This window comes from Elaeis guineensis, chromosome 4 (assembly GCF_000442705.2).
Source record: "Elaeis guineensis isolate ETL-2024a chromosome 4, EG11, whole genome shotgun sequence".
Taxonomy (NCBI): Eukaryota; Viridiplantae; Streptophyta; class Magnoliopsida; order Arecales; family Arecaceae; genus Elaeis; species Elaeis guineensis.
This window is the reverse complement of record NC_025996.2, coordinates 27,348,310-27,362,270: the sequence shown is the minus strand read 5'-3', so window position 1 is coordinate 27,362,270 and position 13,961 is coordinate 27,348,310. Positions and strand designations below refer to the sequence as shown.

General features: G+C 35.8%; 1 protein-coding gene across 7 annotated transcripts in view; it reads right to left on the bottom strand.

The window, feature by feature from the left end:
* The window catches only part of LOC105043212 (protein MICRORCHIDIA 2), a 66,108-nt gene that overhangs the window by 35,853 nt on the left and 16,294 nt on the right, over positions 1-13,961 (bottom strand). For 6 of the 7 annotated variants that reach the window (XR_012140826.1, XR_012140825.1, XR_012140829.1 and 3 more), the window contains exons 7-12: positions 12,094-12,172; positions 11,875-12,003; positions 7,584-7,682; positions 4,910-5,011; positions 4,673-4,822; positions 3,146-3,238 (exon numbers count right to left, since the gene is read on the bottom strand). Coding sequence is in view for 1 of the 7 variants with exons in the window: in XM_010920676.4 (XP_010918978.1) it covers positions 3,146-3,238; positions 4,673-4,822; positions 4,910-5,011; positions 7,584-7,682; positions 11,875-12,003; positions 12,094-12,172 (652 nt within the window). In the remaining 6 variants the exon portion in view is untranslated. The remainder of the gene's footprint in view (positions 1-3,145; positions 3,239-4,672; positions 4,823-4,909; positions 5,012-7,583; positions 7,683-11,874; positions 12,004-12,093; positions 12,173-13,961) is intronic. The other variant, XR_012140830.1, reaches the window with a different exon arrangement.

Sequence of the window (13,961 nt, the reverse complement as noted above, 5' to 3'; positions counted from 1 at the left end):
TCTCGTGGAGGACCACGAAGCCCAGGAGGCCTCAACGGCTCTCCAGCGGCCTTTACGGCCCTCTAGTGGTCACCACAGGCATCTCCATCGGCCTCCCATTCCTTTCCTCCTTCCCCCCTCTTTCTCTCTCTTTTCTTTCCCAATTTATCTCTCGTTTCCATATCGGTTCAAGTCTGATATGATCCAATATGGGGGCATACCGACTCACACCACTGACTGGCCAACATAGGATCCAATTTCGAGTCGACAATCCTTGATCATTAGAACTGGATAATCTATCTTAGTCTAATTCCAAATATTGATTTGTTATATGTATATCAATAAATGAAGGATGAAATTGTATCACTTTAATATGCAAATATTATTGAAATAAATAATCATGAAATTACCTATACAATGTACTATGATTTATATGTTTTAATTGAATTGAATCATGTTAATTTTACTTAATCAAATTCTAATTTTACTTGATCCAATTCTATAAAGTGGATTTGTTACTTATTAAGCCGTGAAACTCATAATCTTCACTTATGTTTTTCAGAAACAGAGACCAAGAAATTGGGCAAGCATCGGCATTTTGGGAAAGTGTAATTAGAGGCAAGACCATCCTACTAATTAGTAGGCTTGATTTCGACAAGTGGTGTATATTAAAAAATGTGGCTTAGAATTATGTATAAATATTTCAATACTGAAAGTTTGAGTTGTAAATTTTAAAACATATATCTGCTTATAACTCAGGGTAGTGAGTATGATTAGATGATACTTCAGATTCATAGTTGTAGTTGTTATGATATTACCATTGCTTTAGTTGAATTATGTGATTCAAAGTTATATTGATTTATTAATAGGTGAAATGCCTTGCAAGCAGGTCAAACGCTATAAGTGTGCGGCAGCTATTCACACTCTCGTATCGTTAGTTTGGAGTTGGGGGCATGACACTTTAACTTATGCCAATCAAGAAAAGCCAAAAAAAGGGAACAAATCCTTGCCTATGTCTTGCCTTAGTGGGAGAAGAAATGACAAGAAATGATCATATGTGTTGCCCATTTCAGGCTCTTGTCAATGAAGAGAAAGAAAGGTAAAAGAATGGAAAAGTATTTTTTTTTGGTTGGATGGGGGCATGGTTTTCATAATTGTCCCGAATCGGATGGATCGTGGCGTGCCGAACTGGACCGACGGAGAATCAGAATGGTTCCGATGAGAAAAACAGCACACACCAGTGCCAGAGAAGATAGAGAGGGAACAAAGGAAGAGAGAGAGAGAGGAGGAGAGGGAGAGGCCAACGGTGGCCCTCTGTGGCCACCGGAGGGCCGTGGAAGCCTCCATGGCTCAGTTCGCCCGATAAGACTGCCACGAGCGAGAAAAAAAGAGAAAAAAGTCATAGGAGACAAGAGGACGAGACGGTGGAGGGGCCGCCGGAGGTCTCTAGATGGTTGTCATGGCCATCGGACGACGGAAGTGGGGTGAGTAGAGTCGCAGCCGTGGAACAGGGGCGACCACCCTTGTTCACACGTCGATCTTTTTTTAGAAAGGGATATGAACAGTAAAGCCAGCACTTGATTTGCCGACTTTACATTTTTAAGATTTTTTTTAAAAAAAATTAAAAACAATGAAATCGACAATTGGTTTATCGGTTTCACTATTATCAAACTTTTTAAAAAGCCCTTGAAATAAGGAGCTTTTAAAAAAGCCCCATGTTTCACAATCGTGGAGCTGGAGGTGGCGTTTACACCGCCCGATGGTCACAACGGCCAGTCGAAGGCCCTCCGACGGCCTCTTCATCGGACCCCCCTCGATCTGGTTCTCCCCCCTCTCTCCTCTCTTTTCTCCCACGGACGATGTGGACCCGCTGTGGCCACCGCAGCCCACTGAGGGCCCGCACAACCCTCAGGTGGCCACGATGGCGTCTCTGTCGTCTTAACCTCCTTCCCTCCCCTCCTCTCTTTCTCTTTCTCTCTTTTCCTCTCTCTCTCATTCCTCCTCCCCGATTCGTCCCTTCCTCCCTTCGTCGGTTCGTGCCAGTCCGGTACAGGGCCGTGCCAGACCGTATCGTCGGCCGGCCAGAACGGCCACCAGTATCGGTATTCAAAACCTTGGGTGGGGGGGGGCAAGTAGAGCAACTAGTTGAGCTTTGCATACCTTTCTCTTGGTTCCACCTTCCTCTTCAAGCCTTCCTCCTACCTTCTTCGATCTACATATATATATTGTCCCCATTTTTGTTGTTTCCAGCCAAACACTAAAGGTGAATGGAGATGATATTTTGAGGGCAAAATATCAAATTAGCCTTTTTATTTATTTTTTTTAAAAAACTTTTAACATTTTCAAGTATATTTACTCTTTCAGAGTATGCATGGCAAGATATGCAAGTGTGCACGTACACACACATATATGGCCACATCTCTGTTTTTAAGCTTCTTAAGATTGTTGTGCTCGATACTTCAAGGAACTCGGACACGACACTCATGACCTGTCATGTCCCTATAGGGTTAATATTGTTCGGTAACATTATTTATATCTAAATTTTAATCATACAAATAACCACCCAGCATTATTTTGACTATTTTTGGTTGACTTTATGGCACCTTGTTCAGCAAGAATTCCTATTTTGAGCTACATTTGATGTCTTTAAATAGATTGTTATATAGAGTTTGTGCAAGGTACTCATGCACAAAGATTCAAATCCCAGTGGGACGTCCCATAGAACACCAGAATAGGGTACCATCCTATGTGTCGGGACAAGGCCGTCCCGCTAACAACCTAGCATCCCGATCGGGATTTCTTGGGGCATCTTCAATCCCAAGTGTCGGACGGGGCAAGATGGCGATGCGTCCCATTCCATGAAAAAACTAGGACAGCCTCATCCCACGGGATTTAAAACCTTGCTCATACATCCTAAAATTGTAAAATATTCAAATTATGGAGTCTTTTTAATATTTATTTAGCTTAAACCCTAGTTGTATGAAACCATGACTTATTTTCAACGAGAACTAGCTAGTTAAATCTCCAAAATTCTTAAGGACTTTGATTAAATTAGATGCACATACAAAACATTTATATTCAATTGCAAATACAAGAAAACAACAAAGGCAAAAAAAAGAACATGAATAATACATAAAATTACTAGCAACATGATATGTAACTATACCATGATAAGACGATTTTTATGATAGACATTTAAGCCAAAAATGCCAAGAACTGGTGCTTCCTTTGCAAAGCCAATGATAGTTCTCACCACCACCTACATTGTCCAACAATATGCATGTCTTAGCATCCAAAAATAATATTAAAATAATACACATGTATCTATGTTAATCTATGTCAAGCAATAGAGGTTGACAAGGTAGATATTAGAGACAGTGGGGTAGGGTGGGGGAAGCTGGAACTTTCATATGTAAAAAGACATGCAAAAGAAAAGGCATAGCTTAAGAACAACCATAAATAATGAAGCTTTCTACACAATTTCATAAATCGTTCACCATAATCATTGTTACCAACTCATCTAATGTTATTAAAGACTTACCCTTGGGGGAAAAAAAGACTCTTTCCATGCAAGGACCTCCTCAAAATCTTCATTCAACACACCCACTTCCTAATGACTTTTATCCTTGATTGCTGCAAATGCTATTACTATGTTGTGCCATTTGCACACTCATATACATGCAATAGACACACTCCAAACTCCAAAGTCCAAACAAACCATGACATGCCAACATAGGATTTGTAATGGTACATTTTAAAATAAAATAAATAAATCTTTTGTGTTAAATGGATATAACGTACTAATAAGCAATTTGACTCTTCCAAGAATTGTAGAGTCCTGAGAGAAGTTTAAAACAATATCCCTGTCAATGAGAAGAACCTAAACAATGCAAAGCACTATTCGCAAGTCGGAGACTTTTAAATGTAAAGACCATCATATAAAATATAATGGCCCAAATCAAAGATATACATATAAAATAATTGCTGTGACTCTAAATATGGATAAGGAAATGTAGTAGGCATAGAAATCCAATTAACAGACAAATGATACAAATAAAGAGGAACACACATTGCACTCTACATTCCTATTCCATGTCAATATGCCAAAGCCCAAGGACGGTCATACACATCTCCATCTGGGACAGCCTCTTAGAATCAGAAGCAGGTGTGGGAGCAAATGCAGGTGTACAAGCGCGAGGAAGCCGCTGTTTAATAAACACTTTTGAGTATGAAAGCACTTCAGAAGCAGATGTGAGTTCGTGATTGCATGAAGATTCCGAAGTGGATGCAGAAAAAGATTCTGGCAACCAAGGACCAGCTTAACACAATATCTTAAGTATTTTCTCGTTCTATAATAGTCTTAAGAAGTCATGCACGCATGTTGTTTTGGTAAGCATTTTGCCCATCTTGTAGCAACATGGTGTATCTGTCCAGGCAAGCATGGGCTAGTATTCTGCATAAAATATCTAATTTCGCCAGCACCTAACTAAAAAAGGCATGAGACACAACAATCAGTCCTAAGATGAAATATGAAAATGTCATGCTAACATCTGTGAAAGCCTTATTTCCAAGATAGCTCTACTGTAATCCAAATGTTGAAGCTCCAAGACAAATTTGAAAATGAAATACTTTGTAAGAAAGAGACATATAAATGGCATTAATAAGAAATAAATCATGACCTTCTTATACTTACATCTGGTGAGTCAGCTGCAACTTGAGGTTTGTAAGTCACTGTTTTCTTAAATTTCAACTCATCTACAATGTTTAGTTGCTCCACAGGTTTTCCTCTCAATATAATTTGGAAATTTGAGAATTTTCTGAGATAGAGAATGGAAGCATATGCCTGCAAAAATGCAAATAACATAAATAATATATAGCCACAAATATGGGAAGACATGCTAGATGACATGGGAAAAGAAATCAAACCCACCCGCAAAGAATATCTAAGGGTATAAGAAATATGTGATTGCACTATTTCTTTATGAAATTTTGAAAAGCCTCCACTGGTGGCTTGATCTCTCAGCAATATGTCCTGCAATTAATAATGGAAAACAGAGAAATATCGGGCATTATATGCTACACTGCCTAACATTAGTGCCAATATACTTTGAATATGTCATACATATAATTATGCATGGCAGTTAATCTTTTGAATTTTCTTTTGTTGGTACAACTGGTAAATACGAAGACACAATTTGATATCAAGAATTTATACACATCCTAAATTATGAAGATGCATGATTTAGATAGCTAAAATGCAAAATGACCATGGGTCCATCACCTACTGCAAAAAAATCTTGTCTTTATCAAACATAGCAGAAGCATAACTAGGGAAATGGTAAGCAATCCAGAAGTAGTATGCTTAAGCTGTTTGTTTATATTTATAATTTCCTCAACATAAAAAACAATAAAACTGGTTCATATGAAAACATGATTTGATATCAAGAATCTATACACATCGTACATTATGAAGATACACTACATAGACAACTAAAATGTAAAATGATCACTGATCCATCACTTACTACAAAAAAATTTTATCTAACATAGCAAAAGAAAACTAGGGAAATGGCAAACACTCCAGGAGTAATCTGCTTAAGCCATTTGTTTATACTTATTATTTCCTGAATACAGAAAACAAAAAAAATGAAATAATTAACCTCTTGCAAATAGGTTCTTGAAGCACTTATTAATTATTATATTCAATTATCAGGGAGAAAAAAGCACATAGTATATCCCCATGGATCAGCATGTTGTACTTCCAAACCATTAATTTGAGCATTACCAAACATTTGGCTCAGTTTATATCCTTATTTTTCTCTCCCAAACTTCCACAATCTTTTATAAGATTCTTTTTTTCCTTTTGTAATTGCCAGTCCATTACAAGGTTATTAAATCATGCAAATTCATGATCATTTGTCTGTTAGACTTCATAGAATATGTAGTTCACAAACTTTGGCACTGGTTATGATCAATAATTACCCTTTTTTTTTTGGTTAGAATGACTGTTGACATAGATTGGTCAAAAAAATAAAAAAGTTAATTTCTTGGAAACATGTTCAGTTCCAAACACGAAGTGATTAAACATAGCTTAAGTACAATTATTACAAGAAAATATGCACATCTAGAGAATCAGTAATGTATCCTCTAGCAATCTTATGTTTTTTGCCATCCCAGTCTGCATCTGCAGCCAAATGTTAGCACAACACAGTACCCTAGTTATATGCAAACCATGCTAGCCTTACTCGCACAGCATAACAATCAGCAGTTAAACCTAAAAACCATCAGGCCACATGAATAGGATGTCCAATTCAGCATCTTAAAGTAGCATAGGCCGATCTGATCTGTATCATGCTTCAACTTTTACAAATTTGGACAAAGAAAATTACTTGAACTCCTGAAGAACTAGATCCAAAGGTTGAATACTTATTGCTAGTTATAGTCATTTATCACTATCTTAGGCAACAGTCTGTGTAACAAGGTGTAAGCAAGGGTAATTGTGAATGGTATGCCATCCTAGCAAATTTAATCAAGCAGGCAATCCTTGGTTAAATCCCACAACCAAGAATCTTCTATAACCACACATAATCTGAACTCCATTTTGAATTTCCACCACAAAAAAACTCCATTTTAAATTAAATTTGCACAATCAATCTTTCTACACTATTTTCTACCACATTCAACACTAGATTTGCTATATCTTACTATGTTCCTGAAATAAAACTGAATGCAAATATAATTTATTCAATACAACAGTTCTCTTCTATCCTGAGTTCTTCTAAGGCATCCTTATATCCTCATTATATTGCAAGATCCCCTATCTCACACCTCAATCTGCACTTTTTCAGTTGCTTTGCCCAATTGTTCAAACATGAAAGGATGTGCATGATTTTTCTCTTCACAATCCACAATGACGGAAATGGCTCACACATACGGACAACTTTTAATACAGTAATTGCAAAAGAATACTATTTTTCCTTGATGTGCTTTCACAGAGCAAAAGTATAAGTAGGCACTTTAAAAGAAACAAAATATGGCATATAAAATACAACCACTAACATCTCAATTTGCAGCCCATGCGAATGTGATGTAGTTTTCATACAAAGAAAAGAATGAGTCATTAAAAAATGGAATTGTAAATGATTCCAAGGAAAAAATGAACAAAATAGTATTAAAATCAAATCAATCCAAAGCAATTGCACAAAAACCAGAAAGAATTGCATAGACAAATTCTGCATATCTATGGCGCCAAGCCAATGCCCAGATTTGATGATGGTGGTGGTGGTGAAGGTGGTGGTGGTGGTGGTGATGGTGGTCATGGTGCTGATGATGGTGTGCAGATGATGATGACGATAGTGGTCCTGGTGGTGGTGATCGTGATTGTGATGCTAATGACGATGATGATATTCTACTCCTGCATATAGCATAAAAAGCTGATGGGGCTTTTTTCCAAAAGTAAAAAAAAAAAAAAAAGAAGTAAACCACTATAATGCGTACATAGTTTTTTGTGATCAATGAAGAGAAATATCTAATTAAGAAAAAGAAGTTTGAAGTACCATGTAACATTAGATGGATCACTAAATAAAACAATACATAATAAATACCTCATCATTATCATCAAAGTCCAACTCCAAAAGGCCGTCATCATTCATCCATAGATTATATATAAAAACTTTGGTTCCATTAGACCCAAGATCCTCAAACTGATTTATCAGAAACATAAATAAATAAATTTATGACACGCAATATAAAAAAGTATTTTCTTTATGATAGAATTTTATACAATGACGAAAAAACATAAATGATCAACTAATTCATCTAGTATTTATTAGAAAAAGAAGTTACGTCAATAAGAGTACAAGACTAAGATACACAAGGAAAAAGCATAACAATGAGAATACAAAAAAGATGAACACATTTTAAGAATTTCAGCATTATACCTTAGTTCGATTTCAAGGACAGGAATTAATATGTAACAAGTAAGAAATAACTCCTAGACAGATGGGAAGACATGAGAAAGGAATTCAAATTATTCATTGAAAACATTAGTTATAAGCATGAATGTTTTAAGCTAGGGGAAGCCGTACTAGTATTAAAGCTTAAATTTACAAAACAGCCGCATTTGTTCTGTCCTGGGAGAAGTTTTAAAATATAGAATATACAGAACAAAGAACATTAAAAAAATTGCAATATGACATAGAAGATTATGTATCGCCAAATAAAAAAAGAAAAAGGAGCAAATGCTAAACATACATAGGAAAGAGCTCAGATAGAGCATAGTTGTTTGTTATAAACTTGGATGAAAAATGGAGCAAATAGCTAAAAGCAGCTATGATCCAAACATTGATTCCTTTAATGCAAACGTAAAGAAAGAATGCAGCTACAATGAGAAATGATACAGCCCCTCACAAGACAATGAACATTCGATCCAAAGCTAAAGACCTACAGTAGATGCTATATTTGTTATAAGATTAAGACTTTGATCAGTGTTCCTAAACTGGTAGCAAGAATAAGTAATCCAATTAACAACGCGAAATAGAGTACCTATGACCGACTGAACTGTCGCATTGATTTAGCTATTAGTCACAAAGGGCAAGAATTCACCTATTTAGAGTTTTAGACCTCTATACACAGCCAGGATTTGAACTTTTAAGTTTTCTCCTCTTTATAGAAACCCTAACATATATTGAAGCTCCTCGCTTGCCAACTTAAAAGAGGTTTGTTCCAACTTTTCTGGCATGCGCCAAAACTATAAAGTTGTCTCCTCTTTAAATTTTCCAATATTTGTGCGGGTATAACTAGCGAGCTATACCTTATACATTTTTTTTACCCGGTTTCTGACACATGGATTGATAAATAATTAAAGGTGAATTTTGGTTACTTATGGAACATGGTTAAGGAGGGAGGCTTTGGCACTTTGCAAGCTTGTGGAATGCATATATCCTATTTTCCCTTGAGGTTTCGATGAGGAAATATGATGACTATCAGATTGCATCCATACAACACAAACCTTTATTTTCTCAGAGTATTTAGAAGAAAACATGCAATTCATCATGTTATCATTCTTGAATTTTGATGCAAAAATGTTTCTAACTTCTAATAAGATATAGCAATTAAATAATCTCAAAATTCATGTTTAATATTTATGGGTACTTTTGAGGCCCATGAACCATCATCAAAGTACCAGCATTCCATCTTCTGCATATTCTTGACTAAGAATTGAAAAACTGTGTATACAAGCTGATACAAATAATACATGCCAGAAATCAATAAACAGGACTATGGTATGCCATGGCTCGAGCAAATTGTGACAAAATTGCCATAAATTCAGTGGTCAAGCTAAGATTTTACACCTCATGTGGCAATTGTATCAACTACCTGGTCAATGTGTGTATAATCATAAAATTGTCGGCAACGAAATAGCAAAATTTTGTTATAAATTAGATGGATGCTAATGTGATATATTTTCAAAGTGTGGAGGTACCAATTTTTAGGTAGTCAAGATTTTAAGTCTCACTATCAGGACCCGCATAATCCAAAGCAACATAAGCTTCCATGTTTCCAAGAAGGAGTAAAATCCTGAGGCAGGGAAGGGCAGGGCTTGGGAGTTGGGAGGGGTTGCCCCTCTTGGATCCACTAGTGCCTATATTACCATATAGGAGGTGTACCATCATGTTATATCAAGGTGCAACACCCTAATACTCTTGATCCTTTTTTCATTGCTCAATTTATACTAAAGCATGTTCCCCTCATACCACCCTTTTATCAAGACATCATCATATTGGCCCCCTATACTACCCTATTTTGAGATACTAATATACTAGTCAATGACAAACACGGATCCGTACCTAAACTTTCAAATCCCCCCTTGCAATCATTTAAACCATAATCATAACCATCCAACAAAGATTTTAAATGCCATGAGACATTGACGTCCCAATTTTCCATGACATGGGAAGAAGAACCTAGTATCGACAGTCAAGATGATCGATGTCCCATCCCATCCCGCTCTATTTCCCAACACTAGGGACATGGGAACACCCTGCCATCTTGCCAATATTTAAGACCTTGACCATACTTATCCAAACTATTCGGGGTTGGCTTTATGGATCCTCAGTTGCAAGGTATTCCTATATAGGGTCGTCTCTGAGTGTATCTTAGGACAATATATAATCAAAAGGAACATAATTGTGAAAATACAAGTTACACAATTACTAATAGGTTTGTGATTAAATCAAAAGGAAGCACTCGTCAATTATATATAAGATGTGTTCATCATACAAAAAATTGAAATATGTAATTCACTTAAGGTAATTTAATCCATGTACAGTACACTCCTTTTCTCTCTTGCCAAGTCAAATACTTGGATATGTACCTCAATCCAACTCTCATTTCCATCACCATGCAACATTGACCCATTGTATAAAAGCATAACCAACTTCATGCCTCCATCCATCAAATTACCAATCTCATTCTATTCACTTTTTAATAAATCGATCTACCATCTAATCAATAACTTTAAGGTAATTACTAGACATCATCTCACACTCTTATTTTCATCATTCTTTTGCCATCTTGTAAGTTCCTCATTGGTTGTCATATGACAACTCCATTTTACCACATTACACGCTTAAAATAGAGAGTTTGAGATCATGACCAACAGACCAAGTCTATGCTGCCTAAAACTTCTACTTTCTAGTTTGTTGAACTATTTTACTCACGCACAACATAAAGTGCAACAAGTTCAGGATCTAGCGCAAAGCTAACTTTATTTCAAAAAGTCACGTACAATATAACCTATTGGAATAATCAAGTTGGGTCACATACCAATACATATGCAAGACTGCAACCTCCATTAACAATTAAAACATGAGCTCAGTTTATATAGAGAATGTCTACAAAGTCTATGCAGATAATAAGCAAAATGACTCAATTCCTTAAAAATTGACCATAGGTACCTCAAACATGAAGTTGACATCTACATGAGCATTATGCTCGATGGCATAGAAACTGCCGGGGCATGGAGGGAAGGTGGAATAAGGATACCTACATACATACATATCTTTTATATATATATATATAACAAGATTTCTTCCATTTGTTCCATTACAACATGCATGTCTTTTCCATTATGTCACTTATTTTTTCTCCAATATATCAGTCATTTTATAAGATGATATGACATAAAGGGTGTATAACAGCAGTTTACAAATATATATATATATATATTACCTTAACAAAAATAATATCATTGTAAAAATAATAGTTAATTTTAAATTTTTAGTTAAGTCCAAGAAAAAAGACAATCTAAAGAGATTAATCAGAGTTAATTAGACCTTTAGGACTATTTCAAGTTAACCTTTGAAGATTGATTAATTGAGGAAAATAGTATTCTAGAGTGAACTAAAACTTTACCCAACAAAATGGTCATCTTCACTGGGTGATATTGGATAATCTCCCATAAAGGGGTTGGTGATTCCGCTGCTAAGAAGATTCAAGAATAAATCTAATGGGATCATAAATATAAAATATATGTAATACAAGATAAGAAGGTAACTCAGTTAGTTACTTCCAAATAAAGCTTATTACGGAAATTATTAAATAAATAAATAAATAAAAACTCAGACATGTCCATCTTTAGATCATTATGGTGTTTAGATATGTTGATATCAAAATTAATAAGACAAACAAAAGGCAGCAACATCATCAACCAATTGGTCAACAGATATTTAAAAAAATGCATTATAAGATGGAAGAAATAAAGAAATAAATATGCAAGAAATAAATCTGATAAGAATAAAGAAAACAAGCATGACTTAACAAGTTTATAATAATACATAGAATTAATGCAATTCAACAAAAGTAAAGCTAAAACAGGAAAAGGGAATATAAAACCTGTAGCAGCAGTTCCTCCTTTGAAGAAAAGGGAGACCAATCAAGAATTATTTTCAAGCTATTTTCCCAATCATCCTGTGAACTGTATATCACCGGTACTATCTGGTCTTTAATAATTTGAAAATCAAGCTGCATAACAGCCCAAAATAGGTTTGATGTTTGGGGCAAGATACATGTTGCATAAAACATGGGTAGATGGAATCATGTTGAAAATGTTACCATTGGGACAATTATGTCATCCTTCATTGTTCTTCTTAAAAATGTATATGATAGCAGACCAATACTCATTGTAACATGGCTAGAAAGAGCCAAAAAAGGGAGTCAGAAATATGATAGTGACAGAGATAAAATTTGCATCAACAAGATTATGAAGTTCCCCCAAGCATAACAGGATAACATAATGCACTCAACTAACAACAGAATGTCAAGTAAAATAATAGAAAGATTAGAAACTACAACCATTAATCATATAGACTTTAATAAATCCAATAGAAATTGGTGCAGTAATATATTCAACTGTATTAATCAAAGAGAATCCAGATCTGATTTACTCGACATCTTGGTGATCTAGAAGAAATATAACTACATCCAAAAGGTAGTAGATCAACTCCAATACAAAGAACATTGGCAAAAACTAAAGAAAATAGAGGAACAAGAATCAGAACTTCTATCCAATTTTTAGAATGACCTTACTTTATATAGACTCCTCTTTTTATAAACAGTGAAAGGCATAGACGATGTCTAGTCAGCTAATTTAATTGAAAAAATCACAGCCCTAAACCAGACTTATGGCCAAAGGAACCAAAAATGGCATTAATGTATGTCCTACTTTACACAGTTTTTGAAAACCTGGTTAACCTGCCTAGTTGAAGTGCTCAACCCACTAGTCATGGTGGATCTGTATGGGTGGGTGAAAACCTGCATTTCTAATAACAACACTTGAGTTGCTTTTGAACTGCAAACCTGGATAGTTCAACTTCAACCATCTTGTCCATCCAGATCAAAATCCTTGACGCATGTTTGATCAAAGATGAAAGGGACAAGTGATAAAACCAGATGGACTATAAACTAACCAACGTCACCACCACTTTCTACTCTCATCCCTCATCCCCCCTGACCCAGGTTTACCACCAGCCAGACCTGGTGGGGAGGTCCTTCCTCATCAGCGAAGCCCACTAATTTCAGGGAGAACGTGAGAATAGTACATATTAAAATTGTGGCTAGATATCCTACCTTTCTTCTTCTAATGCTACTCCGTGAGTGATGGACCTAAGGGGAAGGATGCTAGCAAAGGTAATGATGGACAAATCTGAGAGCAGGCTCATTTTACCCCTTTTTTCTTCTCCATTGGTAGATCTAAGGGAAAGCATGCAAGAAAGCCTATGCCAACCAATTTGACAGGAGGCCTCGTTTGCTCATTGTTCCCCCTACATTGAAGCAGTGAACATGGAAAATAAGAGGCATTTGGAACCATAAAGTGGCACCCAGTGTTCCAAAAGTTTGGTTTAACTTGAACAATTTAGCCCTGATGGCAGTTTGACATGACCACAGTATATAAGAGGATTGGAAGATATGTGTATAATAATGAAAAAAGAACACAAAAAAGAAAAACTATGATTCCTTTTTCCTTATTAGGGAATATGTCGTCAAAAATTCATGACTATATTCTGAAATCATATATTGAGGAAGATATCCTATAATACCCAATATAAGACACCCCAATAAACAAATTTCTTACACTACCATGCTTCTCAAAATACTGGAAGCCAGATGTTCTAACTTCTTAAAGCGCTCTGCATTCAACAGTAAAGAGAGTGATGACTTAACTGTAACAAGCATAAATAAATTTAACCATTTGTTATCTCAGTGGAGCATAAATAGCGAGCATGGAAAACTTTCATGCCCTAATTGTAGCTACCTTAACCAACATATTCTAACACAATTGTACAAATCATAACAGAACGACAAAAACAAGACTTTTTATGGCCATGCAAGCAAAAAATATTAACTAGGGACATCACAAGTGATTAGCGCAAAGTTACATGATGCACAAGTTCAGCACATGGTACAAAATGCACCTCAAGATG